The sequence below is a fragment of the Anomaloglossus baeobatrachus genome, chromosome 8 (genome assembly GCF_048569485.1).
Source record: "Anomaloglossus baeobatrachus isolate aAnoBae1 chromosome 8, aAnoBae1.hap1, whole genome shotgun sequence".
Classification (NCBI taxonomy): domain Eukaryota; kingdom Metazoa; phylum Chordata; class Amphibia; order Anura; family Aromobatidae; genus Anomaloglossus; species Anomaloglossus baeobatrachus.
The window spans coordinates 5337454-5361996 of record NC_134360.1 but is presented as its reverse complement, the minus strand read 5'-3'; the positions used below and the strand labels follow the sequence as shown (position 1 = coordinate 5361996).

At 50.4% G+C, this 24543-nt stretch overlaps 1 protein-coding gene across 1 annotated transcript in view; it reads left to right on the top strand.

Annotated features, from left to right (window-relative positions):
• ATG7 (autophagy related 7) overlaps positions 1-24543 on the top strand; it is a 228439-nt gene that overhangs the window by 116559 nt on the left and 87337 nt on the right. The window contains exon 18 of the mRNA XM_075321265.1: positions 6429-6551. Within this exon, the coding sequence (XP_075177380.1) occupies positions 6429-6551 (123 nt within the window). The remainder of the gene's footprint in view (positions 1-6428; positions 6552-24543) is intronic.

The following is a 24543-nucleotide window of genomic DNA, read 5'->3' as shown; positions in this document are numbered from 1 at the left end:
CATTAGTCGTAATGTTTAGATTTCATGGCCTGCAGGAGCCGGTATCGATGCTCCGTGCAGAAGACAACATCCTGCAAAACAATACGAATAACATGAATGGCAGAGTACGGTGAACCTTCACGGCACTTTTGTCTCGGAGCAGAAGAAGTGAACTGTTTTTTTATGGTACAGTGGTGGCCATTTAAATTGTGTTTTTCATTGACTTTAGGAAATGGTGCATATCCCAGAATATTGTATTACTATGTTCCCTTCACCATGACCGCACCGTCACGAGAGAGCGTATCTGTGCCCATGAACAGTAAGGCTACTGAAAATCAGAGGCCGGTACCTCTCTGAACGCCCCAGTGGGGTCACCTGCTCCTAGAGGAGTAGACCCTCAACCCTGTAGGGTGAAGACTACCTGGGGCGATGTCTCCAGATGAGTGGCTGTAGGCATGAGGCCGTTGGCAGGTCTTGGCCCGGAGGCTATCCACGGTCCTTTGGTGCTGGAGTTGGTTGGGCCATAGCTCCATCTGTAGAGCAAGTTGGTGCAGGCACTGAATACCGGCCCCTTCCAGATTCAGAGGATGGCCAGAACAAAGGGTCAAGACCTGAAAGGGAAATTTAAAAAATAAAAAAAGAGACCTCCATTTCCCGATGTCAGTGGATATGCAACGTGGAAACTCCTGTGCCTTGTGGTGACACAGATGAACCACAACCTCCTCCTAGCGCGGTAGTTGCCGAGACTCCGAAGTATAACAACATGTAGAGATGAGTGGACCCGTGGAGGTTTGGTTCGGCGGGATCAGCCGGATGTTAGATAGTTTTGGTTCTGCACCACAATGGAAGTCACTGATTGGGCAGTTTGCGTTTTCACCCACATGTAGCCATAGACAGAGCACTTCCAGGGGTTGGGTTTTTCCATATTTGTTTTTTTAGTTTGGTGCACACTACATCTGTTGTTACCCCCAGTGTGAGCCAATCACACACTACAAGCGGCTGATACTGGGCTGAGCACCGAGCGTAACCGAGTGTACCCAAGCACCGAGCATACCCGAGCACCGAGCATACCCGAGTGTACCCAAGCATCGAGCGTAACCGAATACAGCGATGCTCGCACGAGTGGTCCGCATGCGTAAAGCACCTGAACGCGGTTTGTTTTTGTTTTTTGTTAAGTCTGTGTTTGGTCCGACCACTTGGGTTTGCTCATCTCTAATGAAAAGCGCTGTCGATCCTGTATGGAAAGAACGGTGGTCGGTGAACCCTGTCCACACTTCAGGGAATTTAAACCTGTAATCAAAGATGAAATTAATAACACGGTTAAAAGGACATTCATCAGATCAAAGGGCCGTCCTCCTCTTCTTCCTCGTCCTCCTCCTTCTCGTCCTCCTCCTCGTCCTCGTCCTCCTCCTCCTCCTCGTTGTCGTCGTCGTCGTCCTCCTCCTCGTCCTCGTCGTCGTCGTCCTCCTCCTCCTCCTCCTTCCTCCTCCTCCTCCTCCTCCTCCTCCTCCTCCTCCTCCTCCTCCTCCTCCTCCTCCTCCTCCTCCTTCCTCCTTCTTCTTCCTCCTTCTTCCTCCTCCTCCTCAGGTTGGCATCAGTTACTATCACATTATTACTATCAGTATATTTCTGTACCAGGTCTCCTGGCGGATGCTCCTGTGCACCGTGTTACCGCTCGCGCCTGTGCCCTCTCTACCTCTGGCTAAAAACTGCTCTGCAGATTTCCAATCCGAATCGAGATTGCGTGCACTTCCGTGCCTGGGACATTATTTCTTTGGATCAGCCTTAGACAAAATTCTAGAGAAGCCGACAGAGAGGAAAAATAATCCCCCCGCCCCCCCCCCCCCGCCTTTCCTTTTGGGAAGGAGTGGTCAGAGGGAGGATAACGGAAGAGATAAGGGCCAGAATAGGGGATTCCCATTTAATAACCCCCCCTTATCAGAGAAGCACTATACAGCCCAGACTCCAGGCTTCGGGTGGGGGGAGGGTAGTGACTTTTTACCATCAGCGCCTCTCCTGCAGCCCCCTGAGGAAATCTTTCTCGGGCTGTTAAATTTAATTTCCTCCATGACAAATAGAGATTCAGGAGTAAACAAAACTTTAGAACCGGAAATTCTTCATCTTTTAGAAAACACAGGTTTTAGTTGGAGCCAGAATCTGATGCGGGGGAAGGTTTCTGCCCCATCCTGGTCTTGATAATAAAAAAAACAAAAAAAACCAGCCGGTTCCCACCAAACCGTTATCTGCTTAGAGGGAGCAGCCGGCAGGATTTTCCCGTGTAAAGTGGCGGCGCTGCCTCCCCCTCGCTCGGATGGGGAATCCGGTCACATCTTCCGTTTACAGATTTGACGCTTGATTGATGAAAAATCCTTGATCAAAACTTCAGAATTGCCGTGCGGTGTATAGAGCATCAGGGTGAGACTGTGGACCGGGTCCTCGGGGATGCGTCCTCCTCGTGGCTCGCCTCCTCTTCGTTATTTAAATTTTGCACCGCCAGTGTGCTGGTGTCTTCAATAAAATGGCACCAAGATCGGCGCATACTGTGTTCTCTGGCGCCATTTTATTGAAGACTTTTTTTTTTTTTTTTTTTTCCTCTCAGCACATGTGCTGCTGCCGCTCATAATCCTCTCCACAGTGTCCTCAGTAAAATGGCGCCGGAGACAGATATGCGCATCCCAGCACCATTTTATTGAAGAAAACTTCACACTAGTTATGCGTACGCGCCACCAACATCAGCAATGGCGGCGTAAAATTCAAATAAAGAGGAGGCGAGCCGGGAGGAAGAAGCATTCCCGAGAACCCGGCCCACAAAGTCTCACCCCGAAGCTCAAGCCACCGCAACAATGATGACCTTTCTGAAGCTTTGATTCAATGCGCGATTGCAGAAAAAATGCTTAACCTGAAGATATGATTGGGTTCCCCATCCAAGCGCCCGTGTGGCCCTGACTGCACTTTATACGGGAAAATCCTGCTGGGTGGTCCCTTTTAAAGGCTTCATAAAGGCGGAAAGTTTCATAATGGAAACTCTGAGCTTGACGGTAAAACGTTTGCTTTATGGCGGAAATAGACCTATCGAATTCCAGGTCACAGGGATCATCAGAGGTATCTCAGGGTGGCGGTACTAGACCTCAGGGTGGCGGTACTAGACCTCAGGGTGGCGGTACTAGACCCCAGGGTGGCGGTACTAGACCTCAGGGTGGCGGTACTAGACCTCAGGGTGGCGGTACTAGACCTCAGGGTGGCGGTACTAGACCTCAGGGTGGCGGTACTAGACCCCAGGGTGGCGGTACTAGACCCCAGGGTGGCGGTACTAGACCTCAGGGTGGCGGTACTAGAACCCAGGGTGGCGGTACTAGACCTCAGGGTGGCGGTACTAGACCTCAGGGTGGCGGTACTAGACCTCAGGGTGGCGGTACTAGAACCCAGGGTGGCGGTACTAGACCTCAGGGTGGCGGTACTAGAACCCAGGGTGGCGGTACTAGACCTCAGGGTGGCGGTACTAGACCTCAGGGTGGCGGTACTAGACCTCAGGGTGGCGGTACTAGACCTCAGGGTGGCGGTAATAGAACCCAGGGTGGCGGTGAAATACAGGGGGAACCTTCTTCATCTACAATATCAGTGTCTTCCCTTCGGAGTCTCCTTAGCACCAAAATCTTTTACTAAAATAGTGTCCGAGAGGACATTGTATATAAGAGACAGACCTGTAATGGCCTATTTGGACGATTCCTTGGTAGAGGGAAGATCAGAGGCGGACTGTTCAGAGGCAGACTGGTCCGCTCAATCCTTTCAGGACCGGGATGGATCGTAAGCCAGGAGAAATCACACGTACATCTTGGTCAGATTCGGGGGGTCATAGCCGTCTGCCTGGATTCCATTCAACGTTGTTTTCTTCCACAAGGAGAAATAATGTAGATCAGATTGTGAGGGTTCAGGAGCGGCAGGAGATTTCGGTAAGAGGTGAGGTCCCTGTTAGGCTCTGTAACCTCTACAATTCCAGAAGTCCAGCGGGCTCCATTCCACAAGACGCCTTGACATTACAATCCATGGGGACAGGCCATGTGGATCACAGATTTTGGCTGTCTACAGAGGGTCTAACCGAACTATGATGGTGGATCCATGGAATGATCTTCTGTCTCAGGGTCCGGTCATTTACCCTCAAGTTCAGAGCTACATCTGACTGTCGGGAACTTGGCCTATTATTGGCTAGGAGATTCCTACAAAATTTAGTCTCCACTCTTCCTTTTAAGTAGAAAGTAACAACACTAGAATCTGGAATAAATGTCTAGAATTCTCTAGATGAAATGTCTACCCGGCAGCAGCCAATGCCCCTTACACAATTTTGATTTCCTTCAAAAATTGCTTGAGTGATGTCTTTCCACCAATTCATTAAAGGTGCAGGTATCGGCTCTGGGTGCAGTGTTTGAGCAGTTAATCGCTGACCACCCATGGCCTCATGGGTTCCTCAGAGCTTCCCTCTGTCTGCCGATGTACAGATTACAATATTGCGGTGCCCCCCGCTGTCTGCCGATGTACAGATTACAATATTGCGGTGCCCCCCGCTGTCTGCCGGTGTGTGCCAGGATGCAGTCTCCCAGGTTCAGCAACAGAGTCCTCCGCCGTCTGGGAGGTTGTACTTCTTCAGTCCATTTTTTACAGAAATTGTTGGAGAAGAATCTGAGCTAAGATTGTCCAAATCCTCATCAAAAACGTAGAGGTTCTGCTCCAAAAATGGAGCAAAACGACTGTGTGCACAATGCCTTACTGTAACTTACCAATATTTGATCGCTTGCACCGTCGCTCGCACCGCACTAATCTCAATCTCTTCTTCCAGTTTATTGATCACTCGCACTGCTAATCTCTACCTCTTCTCCTTCCATGTGATCGCTCGCACAGTCACTCGCACCGCACTAATCTCTACCTCTTCTCCTTCCATGTGATCGCTCGCACAGTCACTCGCACCGCACTAATCTCTACCTCTTCTCCTTCCATGTGATCGCTCGCACCGTCACTCGCACCGCACTAATCTCTACCTCTTCTCCTGCCATGTGATCGCTCGCACCGTTGCTCGCACCGCACTAATTTCTACCTCTTCTTCTTCCATGTGATCGCTCGCACCGTCACTTGCACCGCACTAATCTCTACCTCTTCTCCTTCCATGTGATCGCTCGCACCGTTGCTCACACCGCACTAATCTCTACCTCTTCTCCTTCCATGTGATCGCTCGCACCGTCACTCGCACCGCACTAATCTCTACCTCTTCTCCTTCCATGTGATCGCTCGCACCGCACTAATCTCTACCTCTTCTCCTTCCATGTGATCGCTCGCACCGTCACTCGCACCGCACTAATCTCTACCTCTTGTCCTTCCATGTGATCGCTCGCACCGTCACTCGCACCGCACTAATCTCTACCTCTTCTCCTGCCATGTGATCGCTCGCACCGTTGCTCGCACCGCACTAATTTCTACCTCTTCTTCTTCCATGTGATCGCTCGCACCGTCACCTTGCACCGCACTAATCTCTACCTCTTCTCCTTCCATGTGATCGCTCGCACCGTCACTCGCACCGCACTAATCTCTACCTCTTCTCCTGCCATGTGATCGCTCGCACCGTTGCTCACACCGCACTAATCTCTACCTCTTCTCCTTCCATGTGATCGCTCGCACCGTCACTCGCACCGCACTAATCTCTACCTCTTCTCCTTCCATGTGATCGCTCGCACCGCACTAATCTCTACCTCTTCTCCTTCCATGTGATCGCTCGCACCGTCACTCGCACCGCATTAATCTCTACCTCTTCTCCTTCCATGTGATCGCTCGCACCGTCACTCGCACCGCACTAATCTCTACCTCTTGTCCTTCCATGTGATCGCTCGCACCGTCACTCGCACCGCACTAATCTCTACCTCTTCTCCTTCCATGTGATCGCTCGCACAGTCGCTCGCACCGCACTAATCTCTACCTCTTCTCCTTCCATGTGATCGCTCGCACCGCACTAATATCTACCTCTTCTCCTTCCATGTGATCGCTCGCACCGTCACTCGCACCGCATTAATCTCTACCTCTTGTCCTTCCATGTGATCGCTCGCACCGTCGCTCGCACCGCACTAATCTCTACCTCTTCTCCCTCCATGTGATCACTCGCACCGTCGCTCGCACCGCACTAATCTCTACCTCTTCTCCTCCTTCCATGTGATCGCTCGCACCGTCATTCGCACCGCACTAATCTCTACCTCTTCTCCTTCCATGTGATCGCTCGCACCGTCACTCGCACCGCACTAATCTCTACCTCTTGTCCTTCCATGTGATCGCTCGCACCGCACTAATCTCTACCTCTTCTCCCTCCATGTGATCACTCGCACCGTCGCTCGCACCGCACTAATCTCTACCTCTTCTTCTCCTTCCATGTGATCACTCGCGCCACACTAATCTCTACCTTTTTTTCCTTCCAGGTGATTGATCAGTATGAGAAAGATGGCTTCCAGTTCTTGGCCAAAGTGTTTAACTCTTCGCATTCCTTCCTGGAGGATTTGACGGGTCTTACGTTGCTGCATCAGGAGACACAGGCGGCGGAGGTCAGAATCGTTTAACCCTTTCTTCTGCATGTGTCCTTGCTTTTGTTTCCTCCCCCTGAGGCCGTGTGCAGGCAGGGAGTGATTGCTGCTCATGTTTTTGTTGTTTTCTCCCTCATCCACATCGATAACTTCACCCCATTTCAGTGTTGGGGGATTAAGAAATTCTGTAATGATTGATGAAGTCACAGATGTGCATAAGACGTTGTATCACCCGACCGAGTGCATAATGTTGGAACGATCCCTAGGATTGTATCAGATAACCTCACGATTACTGGACTCCCACCAGGAGGACCCCCGACTGGTGATCCCGAGGCTGAGGCTCTGCAGGGCCTCATTCCTGGGGTCCGTGAACAGAGGTGGGATCTCCAGCAATCCGCCCCTTTAATGGAAGGTTACGCTCCTCTCCTCTGTATGATTTTGTTACATTATTGTAATTGTATTGTATTGTAGTATTACAGTAGTAATAATGTAGTAGTAGTATGTAGTATTGTAGACCATCCAAAGTCTTCTTGGCTAAATTCCCCGTCACCCTTGTGTAGACCCTTGTGTAGACCCTTGTGTAGACCCTTGTGTAGACCCTTGTGTAGACCCTTGTGTAGACCCTTGTGTAGACCCTTGTGTAGACCCTTGTGTAGACCCTTGTGTAGACCCTTGTGTAGACCCTTGTGTAGACCCTTGTGTAGACCCTTGTGTAGACCCTTGTGTCTAGCTGCCTCCTCTTTACTGTGGCCCCTGTAGGAGCCGCGTCGTTTCTGGTGCTTTTTATACTGATGTTGGATAATGACTTGGGCCATTTTTTAAAGTGAATGAGGAGATTTTGGAGGGGTCTTTCCTTTTGATTTAATATGAATATTTGGGGAATGACATTGTCACATTACAGGCAGAGTTATCGCAGGGCACAGGCGTGTAGGGCATATCCTCTGAGGGTGGTCTCCAGGTCATGTCTCCAGAACACAGGGGTTCGGGGTAACACATTGCCCCCTATATCATCCCTGAGAGAGGAGCCCCCATAGCGGTCATTCTCACTCGTTCGCCTCCGCTTTTGGCTTCTTACAGTCCTAATAATCAGGTTTCATATCATCGGATCCAGAAAACAGTTCTGTAAATTATAATAACAAAATCTTTAGATTTCCATTAAAAATACAGGGAACAAATGTTTCCTGCTGCGTTTTGAGCGGGTAAGACTCCTCCATTGCTTCTTCTCATGAGACTGTGACCGATGCATCTCCTCAATCCTTCTAATATATAATGTGTGCCCTAACGGGAGAGCTTTGCTCTTCTAACTGGGATCCTAAGGTAAAGTTTACCCGGGCCTCCCGGGGCCACAGGACGACAGCCAATCAGCTGCCTGTTTGTTGATCTGTGATCGTTTAATGGCTTCTTTGCCCAGGCTGACCCGGCTTTAGATGCGGTATGAATGGTGTATATGAATGGTGTATACTCTGCCGATCAGTGCACAGAAGTTTCCTTCGTTCTCAGGAGCGCAGGCTCTAGTTGCACATCTAATGATGATCTTTGTGCAATGTGAAAGATCATTTCACCCGACTGTAAAGCATTTTGCTCATTAGTCATGTGACCGTAAAGGGTGCTTTACACGCTGCGACATCGGTATCGATATATCGTCGGGGTCACATCATTAGTGACGCACATCTGGTGCCGGTAGCGTGTGTGTGCAGAGGGTGATACCAAGGAGCGACTATCAACGATCGCAAAAACATCAAAAATCGTTGATCGTTGACACGTCACTCCCTTTCATAGTGTCGTTGGTGGTGCATGCCGCTGGTTGTTCGTCATTCTTGCGGCAGCGCACATCGCTATGTGTGACACCGCAGGAACGACGAACATCTCCTTACCTGCATCCACTGGCAATGCGGAAGGAAGGAGGTGGGCGGGATGTTACGTCCCGCTCATCTCCGCCCCTCCTCTGCTATTGGGCGGCCGCTTAGTGACGTCGCTGTGACGCTAAACAGACCGCCCCCTTGAAGGAGGGATTGTTCAGCGGTCAAAGCGACGTTGCTGACAAGGTATGTGCGTGTGACGCTGCCGTAGCGATAATGTTCACTACGGCAGCGAGCACCAAATGTCGCACAAACGACGGGGGCGGGGACTATCACTAGCGATGTCGCAGCGTGTAAAGCACCCTTTAGATCATCATGGAATGACGGTAATCTTGCAGTGTCAGTAGAACTGAAGTTTCGGTGCTCTGTGTGAGATCCGGCATGGGCTGACCTTGCTTGTCCGGTGATTTGCGCAGCGTTTCTGGGCGCTGCACAGCATTGTCCTCCTGACGAGCAGTAGCCGGATGTGAATACTTTGCTGGTTCTTGTTTCCGCTCATCTATCTCCTGAATATGGCAGTGCCTGATCCCGGGTCCTGTTACTATAAATCTCGCAGCCTCGGCCGTCTGCTAATTATAGAGCCGTGATTCCAGTTACTCGGGGAGTTATTTGAAGCCGGGGCTTACCTCATCTCTGAAGATAGTCTCCACCTGACGCCGGAGCGCAGCGCACAGAGATTTAGTGCCGCGGCTCCCGGATCCGGTGGCAGGAGTCGGTAAACTGTTGATCATTGTGAGAAGGATCTCACTGTGTCACAGAAGTTATTCAGGATAGAGCGTAATTTACTCCCGGTTTAAATTACCGCAACGCTCCAAATGCAGGAAATTCACCGACCTGAGGTGCTCTAATGAACGCCAACTTTGTTTAGTAGCGTAACCACATCGGTGTTGGCACGGGCAGTCCTCAGCAACCCTCCCCGGGGCCAGACGTGGGCGACCCCCGGGGCTGGTTGGGGGGGCGACCCCCGGGCCCTGTTGGGGGGCGACCCCCGGGGCCCGGTTGGGGGGCGACCCCTGGGGCCCGGTTGGGGGGCGACCCCCGGGGCCAGCAGTCGTGGGGCGACCCAGCCCCCGCCCCGCCCTGCCCCCCCCCCCAACACAACCCCTGGGGTCAGTCGTGTGGCGACCTCCCCCTTCCCCAACCCCTGGGACCAGTCATGTGGCGACCCTCCCCCCCCCCCCCCCCTCCTCCCCAACACAACCCCCAGGGCCAGTCGTGGCGAGACCCCGGGGACAGTCAGTGGTGAAACCATCAGTCATTGGCAGACACCCCCCTCCCCCCCCAAGGCCAGTCCTGAATACATCTGTAAGTTACTAAAGTGAAAAAATCTGCTACATTTTGTAAAATCTTTTTCAACTTTGATCCAATTCTTTCAGCCCCCGCCATCTCCCAAATACAGAGCTGATGGATATGCTGGATTACGTGAAGCAGCCAAGTTGTCCTGTACTGATAATCTCCTGCTGATTAACCAGTGATTTTTATCAAAACTGCAGCAAGCAGCCCAGTAAGTGGCACATCGCTGGAATCAGGGTCTCTGCCTCTACATTTTGCTGCTTCCAGATTAAGTGGCAAAGATCTGCTGACAGATTCCCTTTATAGACGCTCAAAAGGCTGTTTGTGTTTTGTTCCTTTGAGCGTTTTTGCTTTTTCAGGCGGTTTTCGGGCACAATGCCCCTGAATAAGACGTGGTGCACACGGACCTGCGGATCTGAGCCTTGGATCCGGCTGCTGAGCGCCGGTGGTGAAGTCATGAGCAGCAATGCTTGGATCGGGCCTGATTATTGCGGGGTCTCGCGTGACGTCTCCGTGTCCTTGGCAGCGACGTCCCGGCTCTTGTTACAACACGTTTTAGGATCTTTGAATTAATTTTCTTTGTGTTTATTGTAAAGAGAAAAAGTTACTAAGCAACAGTAACAATTATCTAGAGGCCCTGAATAATGCGGGGGCATACAGGGGTCCGGCCGCCCCCGGCCCGCGCCGGCACTGGTCCGCAGTATATGTATTAGCACGTAGGTATATCATGTGGGTGAGGGGTCAGTGGGATTTTGGTTTTTCCCATTATTAAGGGACCGGATGATGATTATTCACAGCAACAAGTGAGGTGTATTCTCTCTGAATGTTGCAATTTCAGGAGTGGATTTACCAGATCTGCACCCCTAATCCGTGCAGATTACGATGGTGCAGTGCTAGTGCCCGTCACCGTACGCCCGGACGGCCCCAGGGTGGGATTCTGCGGTCACTGGTGCCGCAGTGGATGCAGGAATGAAAGGGTTATTGTCTTCCTGGCTATCTTCGCTGTGGATATGCCGTGGATGATTGATGGCTGCAGGTTCTGCTGAAGTCCCCGTCGCTATTTTCGGATCTTCTGTAGAAGTGAAAGGAGACTCGCCTAATCCAAACAAGACTTTCCTGCTCGGAAAGAATGTGACGGCAGCTGCTGATTCGCTGTAGCTGTCATGTGACATTGTTTATGCCTGGAGATTGGTTGGGGACATAGCAGATAGTAGGGAGCAACACATCCAGAGAGACTTTTTTTTTCTTTTTATATTTTTAAATTCTCCATCCTAGGTCTATATACAGTAAGAGTAGGACAGTGCGCACATAAAGTAAGAAGCTGTGACCTGATAATAACCTTTACGACTTACTGCCATAACAGTCTGCAGGTCACTGCAGCTTCTCAGTGTGAACAGCCGCCTCTTACCTCAGCCCCACCAGTATCTCCAGTATTAGATCAGATAGACAGGTTGGACAGCAGTGTGAGCAGCCTCTTATTACCTCAGCCCCATCGGTATCTCCATTATTAGATCAGATAGACAGGGTGGACAGCAGTGTGAGCAGCCTCTTATTACCTCAGCCCCATCGGTATCTCCATTATTAGATCAGATAGACAGGGTGGAGAGCAGTGTGAGCAGCCTCTTCTTACCTCAGCCCCATCGGTATCTCCAGTATTAGATCAGATACAGGGTGGAGAGCAGTGTGAGCAGCCTCTTCTTACCTCAGCCCCATCGGTATCTCCAGTATTAGATCAGATACAGGGTGGACAGCAGTGTGGACAGCCGATTCTTACCTCAGCACCCTGGTATCTACAGTATTAGATCAGATAGACAGGGTGGACAGCAGTGTGTGCAGGCTCTTCTTACCTCAGCCCCATTGGTATCTCCATTATTAGATCAGATAGACAGGAGGGACAGCAGTGTGAGCAGCCTCTTCTTACCTCCTCACCCCTGGTATCTCCAATATTAGGTCAGATAAGACAGTGGACAGCAGTGTGGGCAGCCTGTTCTTACCTCAGCACCTCTGATTTCTCCTGTATTAGATCAGATAGACAGACAGGGTGTACAGCCGTCTCAGCAGTCTCTTTTTACCTCGCACACCTAGTATTTCCTGTATTAGATTAGATGGTGGACAGCAGTGTGAACAGCCTCTTGTTACCTTAGCACCCCTGGTATCTCCAGTAGTAGATAGACATGGTATACAGCAGTGTGAGCAGCCTCTTCTTATCTTAGCACCCCTGGTATCTCCAGTAGTAGATAGACATGGTATACAGCAGTGTGAGCAGCCTCTTCTTACCTTAGCACCCCTGGTATCTCCAGTAGTAGATAGACATGGTATACAGCAGTGTGAGCAGCCTCTTCTTACCTTAGCACCCCTGGTATCTCCAGTAGTAGATAGACATGGTATACAGCAGTGTGAGCAGCCTCTTCTTACCTTAGCACCCCTGGTATCTCCAGTAGTAGATAGACATGGTATACAGCAGTGTGAGCAGCCTCTTCTTACCTCAGCACCCCTGGTATCTCCAGTAGTAGGTCAGATAAGCATGTCTGGCTCATGTGTCTGACGCACATGCGGAACAATCACATTTTCTGCTGCAGGAATCCTCCTGTCAAAACGATGTTACCTGTAATGTCCTGACTACTGATAAGAGAAGAAGAGGCTGCAGACAGCTGTAGTCACAATATCAACGAACGTTACAAAAAGCTGTATGTGTTCAGCACCTAACGTGCACTGGAGACCCCGGCGGGGGGCTCGTCTACACTTTCTGCCTCTTTAGCGCTCGTTACTTGCTTATTGGCGGGTCTGCTCCTGCTGTTTGTGCTGATTCTTTGATTTCAGGCTCTTTATATTGGTTAATCTCTCAGTAAACGCACTTCTGTGAACAATCGCTCATCAAAAGCTCAATTTCCCAGACACAGAGTATTGTTAATGGAGCTTTTCTCTGGGGTGGAAATGTGTCAGGAGGAGCCGCATCCGGGGTACGGCATCGTGCACACACGTGGAGCTTTCCTCCAGGAAATGTTGGGTAACTATTCAGTAATATCAGTCACTGTGTCATATGCAGGATTGTTATGGAGGGTTTATTTTCTAAGAAACACAAAAATTGTACTACAAAAAGATCTAAAAGTCGTATGTACCCGAGACGTCATGTGTCCACGCACAAGCTCAGAATGGCCGTTCTTTTTCTCCTTGTAGTTTAATAAAAGTAAAAAAAAACATGGGTCTGACCTGAAAGGGATAAATATTAGTTTGTGCCCCAGCACCCTTCACCGCGCTTGGGACCCTGGTCTGTGCGCTTGGGACCCTGGTCTGTGCGCTTGGGACCCTGGTCTGTGCGCTTGGGACCCTGGTCTGTGCGCTTGGCACCCTGGTCTGTGCGCTTGGGACCCTGGTCTGTGCGCTTGGGACCCTGGTCTGTGCGCTTGGGGCCCTGGTCTGTGCGCTTGGCACCCTGGTCTGTGCGCTTGGCACCCTGGTCTGTGCGCTTGGCACCCTGGTCTGTGCGCTTGGCACCCTGGTCTGTGCGCTTGGCACCCTGGTCTGTGCGCTTGGCACCCTGGTCTGTGCGCTTGGCACCCTGGTCTGTGCGCTTGGCACCCTGGTCTGTGCGCTTGGCACCCTGGTCTGCGCGCTAGGGACTTTTCTCCGTGCTTGAGACCCGATTCCTTATTGCCTTTGGGCTTGTGTGTTTTGTTTTTCTTTCGTGTTGCCTCTGGTGAGGTCACTGAGTTCACAGATGAGAGGAGATGTATCCGGTCCATAAACCGCAGATTCCAGTTAAGATGCTGCTGGAAAGGACGTTCTATCCTCCATTAAGTTAAGAAGGTATAATTTCCTGATAAGTGAAGTTTTCTCAAGCTCTCCATCCACATTACACCAATGTCGTCCATAACCGCCAACATCAACGGGTTCAGCCAACATATGTATGTGGACATCACCCAACTGATTGTCGGGGAAAATGGCGATCAAACATGGCCAATGTTGGGTTGCCGACCGCTTTGTTCTCCAGGGCGTAATCCTCCGGCAGAGATGCCTGTTGGCGGCTTTCTCATAGAGTACCCAGCAGTGATCGTCCGCAGCGTTGCTCCGCAGGCGATCATCTAGGGGCCTGTGAGGTTTCCTGAGAATATCCGCTCTCCTGTAAACATTTCATGCTCGGGCCCTTTTGGAAGGTTCTCGTGTAAATGCTCTTATTTACGAGGAGTTACTTTGCATGTTCTACATTTAAAGGTTGAACAAAATCTATTTTTCAGATTCTTCAGTTGCCAAAAAAAATTCCCTGAAAGGAAAACCCCAAATAAGACTTGTCCGGTAATCGCCTGCAGATGGACGTCCTAGAACCTCGTTCTAGTAATTATGGGATTCATAAACTACAGGAAAAAATAATCTTTTGAGGACAATCCTGTAATTACGAGATTGGAAAGGACTTTACTGTCAGTCGCAGATCGCAACTTTATAAGTGAATTATCTTCGGACGTCTCTCGGTTTTCATGTTTTGGAGATGAGCGTTGTCCGGGCCGGAGCTGTGTAGATTAGACGGCTTCTGCTGTGTGCGCAGTATGTTCCTCCATACTAAGATCGGACGACACCCGAGAATCGCCGAGTGATTGGAACCACGTCATGGTACTAATTGTATAAAGGGAGGTAAGAGACCCCCTCGCACTCTCGTGCTCCTCACCGGTGTCTGCCTCCCTCATCCCCCGGCCGGTGAGGAGCTGTGTAGATTAGACGGCTTCTGCTGTGTGCGCAGTATGTTCCTCCATACGAAGATCAGACGACACCTGAGAATCGCGAGTGATTGGAACCACGTCATGGTACTAATTGTATAAAGGGAGGTAAGAGACCCCCTCGCACTCTCGTGCTCCTCACCGGTGTCTGCCTCCCTCATCCCCCGGCCGATGGGAGCTGTGTAGATTAGACGGCTTCTGCTGTGTGCGCAGTATGTTCCTCCATACTAAGATCGGACGACACCCGAGAATCGCCGAGTGATTGGAACCACGTCATGGTACTAATTGTATAAAGGGAGGTAAGAGACCCCCTCGCACTCTCGTGCTCCTCACCGGTGTCTGCCTCCTTCATCCCCCGGCCGATGGGAGCTGTGTAGATTAGACGACTTCTGCTGTGTGCGCAGTATGTTCCTCCATACGAAGATCGGACGACACCCGAGAATCTCCGAGTGATTGGAACCACGTCATGGTACTAATTGTATAAAGGGAGGTAAGAGACCCCCCCGCACTCTCGTGCTCCTCACCAGTGTCTGCCTCCCTCATCCCCCGGCCGGTGAAGAGCTGTGTAGATTAGACGGCTTCTGCTGTGTGCGCAGTATCTTCCTCCATACTAAGATCGGAAGACACCTGAGAATCGCCGAGTGATTGGAACCACGTCATGGTACTAATTGTATAGAGGGAGGTAAGAGACCCCCTCGCACTCTCGTGCTCCTCACCAGTGTCTGCCTCCCTCATCCCCCGGCCGGTGAGGAGCTGTGTAGATTAGACGGCTTCTGCTGTGTGCGCAGTATGTTCCTCCATACGAAGATCGGACGACACCCGAGAATCGCCGAGTGATTGGAACCACGTCATGGTACTAATTGTATAAAGGGAGGTAAGAGACCCCCTCGCACTCTCGTGCTCCTCACCGGTGTCTGCCTCCCTCATCCCCCGGCCGATGGGAGCTGTGTAGATTAGACGGCTTCTGCTGTGTGCGCAGTATGTTCCTCCATACTAAGATCGGACGACACCCGAGAATCGCCGAGTGATTGGAACCACGTCATGGTACTAATTGTATAAAGGGAGGTAAGAGACCCCCTCGCACTCTCGTGCTCCTCACCGGTGTCTGCCTCCTTCATCCCCCGGCCGATGGGAGCTGTGTAGATTAGACGGCTTCTGCTGTGTGTGCAGTATGTTCCTCCATACTAAGATCGGACGACACCCGAGAATCTCCGAGTGATTGGAACCACGTCATGGTACTAATTGTATAAAGGGAGGTAAGAGACCCCCCCGCACTCTCGTGCTCCTCACCGGTGTCTGCCTCCCTCATCCCCCGGCCGGTGAGGAGCTGTGTAGATTAGACGGCTTCTGCTGTGTGCGCAGTATCTTCCTCCATACTAAGATCGGACGACACCCGAGAATCTCCGAGTGATTGGAACCACGTCATGGTACTAATTGTATAGAGGGAGGTAAGAGACCCCCCCGCACTCTCGTGCTCCTCACCGGTGTCTGCCTCCCTCATCCCCCGGCCGGTGAAGAGCTGTGTAGATTAGACGGCTTCTGCTGTGTGCGCAGTATCTTCCTCCATACTAAGATCGGAAGACACCTGAGAATCGCCGAGTGATTGGAACCACGTCATGGTACTAATTGTATAGAGGGAGGTAAGAGACCCCCTCGCACTCTCGTGCTCCTCACCGGTGTCTGCCTCCCTCATCCCCCGGCCGGTGAAGAGCTGTGTAGATTAGACGGCTTCTGCTGTGTGCGCAGTATCTTCCTCCATACTAAGATCGGAAGACACCTGAGAATCGCCGAGTGATTGGAACCACGTCATGGTACTAATTGTATAGAGGGAGGTAAGAGACCCCCTCGCACTCTCGTGCTCCTCACCGGTGTCTGCCTCCCTCATCCCCCGGCCGGTGAAGAGCTGTGTAGATTAGACGGCTTCTGCTGTGTGCGCAGTATCTTCCTCCATACTAAGATCGGAAGACACCTGAGAATCGCCGAGTGATTGGAACCACGTCATGGTACTAATTGTATAGAGGGAGGTAAGAGACCCCCCCGCACTCTCGTGCTCCTCACCGGTGTCTGCCTCCCTCATCCCCCGGCCGGTGAAGAGCTGTGTAGATTAGACGGCTTCTGCTGTGTGCGCAGTATCTTCCTCCATACTAAGATCGGAAGACACCTGAGAATCGCCGAGTGATTGGAACCACGTCATGGTACTAATTGTATAGAGGGAGGTAAGAGACCCCCCCGCACTCTCGTGCTCCTCACCGGTGTCTGCCTCCCTCATCCCCCGGCCGGTGAAGAGCTGTGTAGATTAGACGGCTTCTGCTGTGTGCGCAGTATCTTCCTCCATACTAAGATCGGAAGACACCTGAGAATCGCCGAGTGATTGGAACCACGTCATGGTACTAATTGTATAGAGGGAGGTAAGAGACCCCCTCGCACTCTCGTGCTCCTCACCGGTGTCTGCCTCCTTCATCCCCCGGCCGGTGAAGTTTTTGACAGGCACGGAGGTCCGCTTAATTTTATGGGGGTCAGTATTTTCTGGGGTGTCTTTAGAAGGTGCAGAGCAGCCCCCCTGATCTAATAGCATGGGAGTGTTGTTACCGTGTGATTGCTCCTTATTTGTGGGGCAAGTAGAACATAAGTGTCCACCTACCCATGGATGATGAGCGCAGGTGCCACCTCTTTCTTGTGGCATTACAGCCTCTATCCATAAGAGTGAGCTTTGTCCTTTACGGTTGCGGTCCCATGAAATATAAAGGCCTCATACTTGTAAGATGAAAGTCATCTTCCTCCAACCGTTTTGGTGGACACGGCCGACCATCTGGTGACAGTTGATGTTGAGGATCAGGTGTATTTTTCAGGGGGAGAAGTAGCGGACGGGTGATGGTCTCCTCGTGAATGTTTGCCACACAAGCGCATATAACCAACAGCTCATGTGTAGGCCAACGTTCTACTGGTAAATCTAATATGAAGCCCCCGCAGTGATGTTTGTCGGACCCCCCAGCACACAGCTGCTTGTGATAGAGGAGCTGCAAGTATTAGGTTATTGCACTGAGGACTTTCATGTAATGGGGATCCTGAGGAGGGAACAGTCCTGTGTGACCCCCATATGCCGCCAATTTAAGGAAAAAAACAGTGTATGTCAATGATATTACAGGGGTTGTTTGGTTCCAGCATATTGACTTACGCGTAGGCTGGTCATTAATATGGGATCGGAGGGGTCCACCACTGATCACCTCTTACTTCGGGAACCACGGGATGTAAACACTTTGGACCAGATTCAGTAAAGCTTTTATGCCAAAGTTTAGATGCAAAAAACTTTGAAAAGTCACAAAACCTTGGCACAACGCAAGACTGCGCTAAAATGTAGCGGGTTTATGTAATTCTTGCACCATTTTTGCCCAGCTACGACAAAGTGGGTGGAATGTGGTGTGGAACCGCTCATCACATTCATCACTAGTGGCGGCATTTCTTACACCAGTAGAGCCGTGCACGCCACATATCTGACACGCCTGGAAAACGATCAGTGGAGCCGTGCACGCCACGTATCGGACACGCCTGGAATATGATCAGTGGTGCAGTGCACGCCACGTATCGGACACGCCTGGAATATGATCAGTGGTGCAGTGCACGCCACGTATCGGACACGCCTGGAATATGATCAGTGGTGCAGTGCACGCCACGTATCGGACACGCCTGGAATAAGATCAGTGGTGCAGTGCACGCCACGTATCGGACACGCCTGGAATAAGATCAGTGGTGCAGTGCACGCCACGTATCAGACACGCCTGGAATAAGATCAGTGGAGCAGCACATGACACGTATCGAGCACGCCTGGAATAAGATCAGTAGAAAGACGCTCGCCACGTATCGGACACGCCTGGAATAAGATCAGTGGAGAGGTGCACGCCACGTATCGGACACACCTGGAATAAGATCAGTGGTGCAGTGCACGCCACGTATCGGACACGCCTGGAATAAGATCAGTGGTTCAGTGCACGCCACGTATCGGACACGCCTGGAATAAGATCAGTGGTGCAGTGCACGCCACGTATCAGACACGCCTGGAATAAGATCAGTGGTACAGTGCACGCCACGTATCGGACACGCCTGGAATAAGATCAGTGGAGAGGTGCACGCCACGTATCGGACATGCCTGGAATAAGATCAGTGGAGAGGTGCACGCCATGTATCGGACACACCTGGAATAAGATCAGTGGAGAGGTGCACGCCACGTATCGGACACGCCCGGAATAAGATCAGTGGAGAGGTGCACGCCACGTATCGGACACGCCTGGAATAAGATCAGTGGTGCAGTGCACGCCACGTATCGGACACGCCTGGAATAAGATCAGTGGAGAGGTGCACGCCACGTATCGGACACGCCTGGAATAAGATCAGTGGAGCAGTGCACGCCACGTATCGGACACGCCTGGAATAAGATCAGTGGAGAGGTGCACGCCACGTATCGGACACGCCTGGAATAAGATCAGTGGAGCAGTGCACGCCACGTATCGGACACGCCTGGAATAAGATCAGTGGAGAGGTGCACGCCACGTATTGGACACGTATGGAATAAGATCTGCGCAGAGGTGCACACCTGATTGATTGGGATGCGCTTTGTCCTTTACCGGGGCAGATCACTTTATTGGTGCCGGGTGTTGGACCCCGCTGATATATATTGAACGCTTTTCTGCAGGGCCCGTCATTCTGTTACGACCCCGGAATTGAGATTTTCAGTTGACCACAAAGTCTTGGAGACCGGTCGATCTGCCAAAGGGGAAAGCTTAATCCCAGGATTTCATCTTCTATTTCCATGAATTGTGAATTGCCATCGAGCAGAGTAGCTGTGAGCGTTCCCCTGCGTCCTCGCATGGAGCGGGGCTTGGCTCGGGGGCCACATCTGCTCCTCGTTCTCAGCTCCTGGAACAGTTTGTTGCTTTTTTCCTCTTTTTGTGACGGCGGTGCAGTTATACGGAGCTTGCACACGACGGACGCAGCGGTGGGAAAGTCCTGCACAGCGCGCCTCACCAGGGAATTGCTCCAGATTACACGAAGAGCTTCTCTCCATTTGTTTGGAGATGTTCCAGGGGGATTTTTATCTGCCCGGGGGGGGGGGGGGGGGAGTGACGCTGCATCGTATGAAGCGCTGGATCCTCGGTGGTGGGGGGCGTCTACAGAAGGGTGGGGTAATCCGCTCATTGCAAGAGGATCTTAATGCTTCACCCCGACCCTTGTTACAGGAAAAAAAAGGCAGAAAAACAGTAGTTTACCTAAATGGAGGGAAATAATGTTTGATTGTAACATGTGGAAACAATTATCTGGGGAGAGATCTGGCCCGCGTGTATGGTGATGATGAAGGGGAAGGTCGGATGTTTATGAAAGCGCTGATTGAGACAAGTAACATGGACATATACACACAGTGTATATATATGTATGTATGTATGTATGTATGTATGTATGTATGTGTATGTGTGTATATATATACATACATACATACATACATACATACATACATACATACATACATACATACATACATACACACACTGTATATCACAAGGAGTGATGACTTGTTTTATAGAGTATATACTCGTGTACGGATGATGTGCCCGCCCATTAACGTCCCCCTCCACACCGGATGCTAAATTGACCATTACCGCCATGTTTCCAATAAATCTCCTGGGTTATATTTATATTTCTACCCATCACTATGTAAAACATGCATAGAAATAAAGGGAACATTATAAACGCTATGCGATCTTTGGGAAACATGTTAAAAGGAGATTGTAGACAATAATGCGTAAAGAAAGGGGTTAATGCCGTGCTGCCGAGGAAGGAGAAACACATCCGGTGTCTTAGAGGTGATTTATTATACAACGCGTTTCGCAAAAACCATCTCCTTCATCAGGTCACAATCCTGTGATTATGACATGATGAAGGAGATAGTTTTGCGAAACATGTACAATAAATCACCTTTAAGACCCATCGGATTTGTGTCTCCTTCCTCAGCATTAACCCCTTTCTTTCCGTATTGTCTTCAACCTCGTGGGCTGCAGCTGACGTTGGATAGCTACGTTTCTAACCACAAGACGCGAGCCTTCTTATCCTATCACCCTTGTTTTACACCCGATAAGACCCTAATCTGCACTTCTTTGACTTCCAGTCATTTCTCAGCAAAGGGAGATGGTAATAAAAAAAAATCAGCCACTCTTTAAATCGGGTTTTTATGTTAAATTTATTTCTTTTACAAATGTGGTCTTTTTTTTTATTCCTCCCATTGAAGTCTTGCAATTTTCACAGCAGCCATTAGGGCCGTTCTCGCCTCGTACTCCCTGTTCTTTAACACGCATATTAGCCACAATGAACAGACTCAGACCCGAGATTTTTTTGTATTGAAGCTGTTAATGAGCGTGTGAAAAGGTGATTGTGAAGGTGGGAGAGAAGGGACATCATCCATTGTGCACTGTGGATCCTGTGGTATCAGCTGTATATACAGGTATAATGCGACTCCTCTCGTCCCTTGGAGCAGTATATTGCGGCTCATCTTGACTCGGTGATTGCGGCTCCTCTTGGCCTGGGGAGCGGTATATTGCGGCTCCTCTTGGCCCGGGGAGCAGTATATTGCGGCTCCTCTTGGCCCGGGGAGCAGTATATTGCAGCTTCTCTACGCTCGGGGAGCAGTATATTGCGGTTCCTCTTGGCTCGGGGAGCAGTATATTGCGGTTCTTCTTGGCTCGGGGAGCAGTATATTGCGGTTCCTCTTGGCTCGGGGAGCAGTATATTGCGGTTCTTCTTGGCTCGGGGAGCAGTATATTGCGGTTCCTCTTGGCTCGGGGAGCAGTATATTGCGGTTCCTCTTGGCCCGGGGAGCAGTATATTGTGGCTCCTCTTGGCTCGGGGAGCAGTATATTGCGGCTCCTCTTGGCTCGGGGAGCAGTATATTGTGGCTCCTCTTGGCCCGGGGAGCAGTATATTGCGGTTCCTCTTGGCCCGGGGAGCAGTATATTGCGGTTCCTCTTGGCTTGGGGAGCAGTATATTGCAGCTCCTCTTGGCTCGGGGAGCAGTATATTGCAGCTCCTCTTGGCTCGGGGAGCAGTATATTGCGGCTCCTCTTGGCTCGGGGAGCAGTATATTGCATATTGCGGCTCCTGATTTCCTCTAATGTCCCGTATTACGGCTTTCGGCTGATTCTCTGCGGCTCCCGCGGGCAGTGATGTCACAAGCGGCAGGAGACATTGTTGCCGTTGCTCCGGGTCTATAGCGAGCGTCCGTCTTCCTCTCTGCAGCGCTGTGTAACGAGGCTCGGAGCCGCCGGCCTCCACCTTCCCGCTGGGTGATAAACGGCTGATCACAGTGCCGGGAAAATATCATTTAGGGCAGATTGGTGACTCCAGCAGCGGAGCCGTTCTCACAGATGACCTCAGCTCTCCGCAGGACCCCGCTATCTGCAGAGACCAGGAACATTGCGAGATAAACATCACACATTATGTAACCGCAGACGTGTATACAATGTGCTCTGTGGATAGAGGATGCGACACATCAAGCCGCAGCTCCGGGGATCGGATATTGCGGCTTCACATTAAACAGGACCGATCGTATTTTCTATGTGATTTATAGTTTTCTTATCATTTCTGATCACAATGGACAGTAATTAGCAGAGGTTTAGGTATAGGTGATACAGCAGTAGAATGGGGCGTCATAGGAAGCTAGTCAGTGCCGGTTATCACCGTCCTATGAGCCCCCATATTCCTGCCACACCGCTGACGCTTCATCTGTGCCACCGCAGCACATTCATAATGGCCACTGGTGACGTGACTAAGTGTCCACTTTATTTTCTGGCCTGGAGGCATGAAAGCCACAAATATAACCGATGCCTATATCGGGTACGCACCATCTGCTTCTCGGGGCCATGGACGTGTTTCGCAACGTTTGGCACTTTTAGTTCACTGGGCACAGGAGTTTTGACAAAATTGTGCTATCCCGCCTGAGCGGACCTGTGGCCCAGAGACAGGCCATTCCAGGCCGTTAACTGGCCCCCGATGGGCAGTCATTAAATATATAGTCTCCACCCGTCAACCAAACGTTTTAGCCAATCCCTCTGCCGTACAAAATCGCCGTTACGCTGGTGGGTTTACATCCGCTCCTACAACATCGTTTCTATAGGATTAAGGTCACGGCCATTGCCAAACTCCAGCCCTATCCTTCTTCGCCCGTAGTCTTGTAGAACGTCTTGTGAGCTCTGGGTCATGGTTGTCGCCCACATTTTCCTCAGATTCAGCTCATGGACAGATCTCCGGACATTTTCCTTCTTAAAATATTACTGATAAATTCAGAATTTATTGTTCCATCAGTGATTGGGGGACGTCTTGGCCCAGATACCGCAAGACGAGGGCAAGCCGCGATACCAGCACCACCTCCGTGCCTCACACAGGGTACAAGGCTTTTAGGCCACATGCAGTGTTTTACTTTCTGCAAACAAAACACATCTCATTTAATAAAATAAAGCTGTATTTTGGTCTCATCTGTCCCCAAAACATTGTTCCAATAGTCTTCTAGAAGGTCCAGTTCTAAGCAGACTGCAGACAGGCAGCAATGTTCTTCTTGGAAGGCAGTGGCTTTCTCCTCACAATCCTGCCATCCACACCATTGTTGTTCAGTATCCTCCTGGTTGCGGACTCATGAACATGATCACCTTTGAGGAAGGCCTTTAGTTGCTTAGAAATTACCTTGAGTTCCTTTGTGATCTTGCAGACTATTATACACTTTGCTCTTGTGATATTTCTTCGTTGACCTCTCCTGGGGGGTGATAATGGTCTTGAATTGTCTCCATTTGTACATAATCGGACTGTGGATTGGAGGAGACCTGAATTTGCAGACTATTCAGAGATGCCGTTACAGCCTTTTTTAGCCTGGTGAGTGTTCGCAGCTCCTCAGAAATCTCTTTTCTTGGTTCCTGAACGTGTAGTGAGGGTCAGACTTTGATCAGTTCTTGTTCTGTAAATGTAACGGTTTACGTCCATGTACCGCCATAAGTATGTGCAATTGTATGGGTCAGGCAGGCTGGTCCGGATGGTGAATGTCCCCAGTGGGTTTGCTGTAGTGACTCTGTCAGTTCATGGTAGGACTGTATTATATATGATATAAGAGATGTGGACCTGACTTTGTCATTAGATATCTCACATATTTATTTATCTTTATTTTTACTCTGTTTTTCTTAATTGTTCCCTTGATTCAATACATTTTTGTCCACTTTATTGTTCTAAATGTATCTTCTCGTCATTTGCCTTGTATATAATGTGTTTTTGGATTTGGCCTTTTGCGCACTGAACAATGTCCTTGAACAGTTGTAAAAATGCATTAAACACCCCACATTTTTTGTATTGAGCTTTACTTTTCCCGTTCCGTCTGTGTAACATGCTGGGGAGAATATTCAATGATTCGGGTTCAGCAGACTCTTTCCTGATGGGGCAGACGAGGGAATAATGTGTGGGAACCTTTAATACCGTCCCTTTTATCGCTCGGCCTTCATCTGTCATAGGACAATGTCTCAGTTCATCCTGACGTGGCAGAATAGGTGACATTACACGGCGTCCCAAAGCTTTGGGAGTTTTCCGTGATTTTAGATGCTTGGTCAGCGTGAAACTATTGAGAGCACTCTACATTCTCAAAAGAAATCACATAAATCCTGTAGATCACATGGGGTTTTCATATGGTTTTATGGAAGACGTTACACGGGGCTTCCTGTGCTCACCCCCAGAGCCGCGATTATCACTTTTGGTTTAACCTTTCTGGGAAAAAAAAAATCTTGATCAGAAATATGAGAAAGCAGATTTTTATTGAGCCTCTAAAAATATGTTCAGTATTTTGCATCATGGGAGAATTTCCTTTAGCTGAGGAGGAAGGGTAGTTGTATCCCCTACAACTAAGCGCTGTATCCCCTACAACTAAGCGCTGTATCCCCTACAGCTAAGCGCTGTACCCCCTACAACTAAGCGCTGTATCCCCTACAGCTAAGCGCTGTACCCCCTACAGCTAAGCGCTGTACCCCCTACAGCTAAGCGCTGTATCCCCTACAACTAAGCGCTGTATCCCCCAGGGCTGTGGAGTCGGAGTCGGAGTCGTGGAGTCGGAGTCGGAGTCGGAGCTCATTTTGGTGGAGT